The sequence below is a fragment of the Cervus canadensis genome, chromosome 10 (assembly GCF_019320065.1).
Source record: "Cervus canadensis isolate Bull #8, Minnesota chromosome 10, ASM1932006v1, whole genome shotgun sequence".
NCBI classification, from domain to species: Eukaryota; Metazoa; Chordata; class Mammalia; order Artiodactyla; family Cervidae; genus Cervus; species Cervus canadensis.
In genome coordinates, this window is record NC_057395.1 from 72,940,456 (window position 1) to 72,942,983 (window position 2,528).

The 2,528-nt window shown below is 51.5% G+C and overlaps 1 protein-coding gene across 1 annotated transcript; it reads left to right on the plus strand.

Moving 5' to 3' along the window:
* Nucleotides 1–839: 839 nt before the first annotated feature.
* On the plus strand, nt 840–2,162 carry LOC122448962 (WAP four-disulfide core domain protein 10A-like). Its single transcript, XM_043480613.1, has 2 exons — nt 840–942; nt 1,859–2,162. Exons 1-2 carry the CDS (start codon nt 855–857, stop codon nt 2,005–2,007), a joined length of 237 nt encoding a protein of 78 aa, XP_043336548.1. The 5' UTR covers nt 840–854; the 3' UTR covers nt 2,008–2,162.
* Nucleotides 2,163–2,528: the final 366 nt, after the last annotated feature.

Here is a 2,528-nt window from a genome sequence, read left to right on the forward strand (position 1 = left end):
TAAAGGTGATTTTGGTTGCAGCCCATCTTTCCTTCCCACTCAGGAACATATAGGTCACATCACAGCCTCTTTGATATTTACCCATCGAGAAGTCCTGGATTTCCTTTGATATGAGAAGTGTCTCCTGCTAAGCCAGGAAGAACACTATGTACCTACTCACTTTCTCACCCACAAATTCCAGCTGCCTTACTTTAAAAGAAAAGGAAAAAAAAAACAGGACTTTTGAATAAAAGTGTTCAACAGGATATTGTCCAGATAATCAGTAATTAATGTCATACAGATGCTTGACAATAGGCATTTATGTTAAGAGAGGGCTGTGCAATTATGCGAAACCACATTTTGTGAAATATTTACATGATTCATTGAGAGTGGAGAGGATGGGTAACAAAAGCTACCCATGATGATTCAAAATGTGAGAAGACAAAGAATTGTACATAGTAAATATGCAAAGAAACTAAAAAGACAGTATAACAGGGCTTATGTTAATTCCAGGCAGTGAGATGATCATCTTTTTTAACACTCTTTGTCTCTTTTCTTATAAATTACTTTGTAATTAGAAAATAGAAATAGATTACATCTTCCAGAAAAAAAAAACAAAAAACTTGTGTTCACAAAAGAGGAAGATTAGCTATGAGAGGAGGACCGTCCCTGTAGGAGCCCCAGGGTCACAGGAGTGGGCCGTGGTGAGGGGCAGGCCAGGGGAGGAAACAAGGGCTCCTTGCTCTGCCCCGGCTTGGCCAGGAGAGGCAGCCAGGAGCCCAGGATCACCTCTCCTTCCTTCCCTTCCCCTCTCCCCACTCAGCTGTCCAGGGGAGTTCGGGCCAGACAGAGCGCTCACCACTCCGGCCAGAGTCATGAGAACCCTGACTCTGCTGTCCAGCCTGCTTCTCTGTGTCCTGCTGCTGCAGGCCCGGGGAGGGCAACGCAGCCAGAGGATGAACCGTAGGTGATGGGGCAGGGGCGGGGCGGGGGCGGGGGTGACATGTCCAGTCTAAGGAGGACCTGGGAATTAGAACTTTCTGAAACATCCTATTCGGACCACAGCACTATGACGACTCTGGTTCTTCCCAAACCACGGTCCTCCAGTCTCTTTATCTGGCTCTGAGAAGAGTGATGGGGGTGGAGGGGGAACCTGCATCTTTTCATTCCCCATCCCCCAAATCCAGAGACACATGGTACCTACAACGGGGAAAGATACACCTGAGCGAGAATCAGGTGGGAAAACAAACAACTGTTCTTTGGTTTATGCACACAGGTAACGGCTAAATATACCAAGACATTCAAGGGAGTAGATGTACAGTAAAAAGCCTCCAGAGGGCATCATTTGGGATGTATAGGTCAAGTTACAGTTACCTCCGAGGGAGCAGGATGGGGAGAGTAGAAGGGAAACGAGGGTGCTGTGTGGCTGGGAAGCAGCAGGGATCGTGCAGACAGTGGCAGCATGAGAGGAGAGAGGATGAAGGGGCAAGTTCACCTCCCTCTCTGGTCCCCGCAGATCGTGGAGAGTAGGGGAGAGTTGGCAGGTCACCCTCACCTTTGTGGAGTTCTCAGGGTTCGGGTGCAGGTTCTGTGGAGGTGATTTGGCCAAGGCCATGACTAGTATGGGAGACGGAGTCCTGTTGCAGGATTATGGAGAAAGTCCAGAAGTCCAGGCATCGAGGTCTATTGGGGAAGAGGAGGAGGAGTGGGATTTAAGATACTACCCATCACCAGGATCTGGTGAAGGGCGGAGGTGAGTTCCCTGAAAAGTTCAAGAGTCATGATGGGCCTGTGTCTGGGGTCTTGGAGGAGGCTTTAAGCTTTCAAGAGGTATTCTCGGGGGCCTGGTTCCACTGACCTTTCCTCTGCTCTGTTTCAGAAAAGCAGCCACCCCCAGAAATCAAGCAGTGTGAGAAAAGACCCAAAATATATCTGTGCACAATCCCCTGCACAGATCACCGAGAATGTCAAGCAAATAACATATGCTGCTCAACCTTCTGCGGGAATGTTTGTATGAACATCCTGTGAGTCAGAGAGCAGGGGACCAGGCATCCTGCCCCCGCCAGCCGTCTCCGCAGACACTGTGCCTGCGGCTGAAGACAAGGACCTGACCCTGGACACAAAGATGTCAAGAGGAACGCCACCCTGTCCAGCCAGTATCTGAACAACCTGTCCCTGTCAAATAAACCAGAACAAATGTGGAAGGACCTGCCTGGCTCACTCCCGGTGCCTGTGATCATGGAGGACCCGGCGCAGACCCCACAGGGCCCCCCCTTTCTGGGTCCAGGTCTCTGATCTCTCTCCCCTTGTCAAGCTTCTCTGCTCCCCCTCCCCACCTCCCTCCTGCCTCTCTGCCAGGCCCCTGCAAGCCCAGCCCCCCTGTTCCTCTGCTCACTGAACCAGGACTCCCAGGGGGAGGACCCGCTCATGTGCGGCACCTCCTGGTCTTCAGGAGAACATGCCTCGCCCGGAGCCACAGAGGGCCAAGTTCAACATGAGATGCCGGGAGGCTAGACCCTGGGGCACAGAGGGGGAGGTCCCCGAGAAGG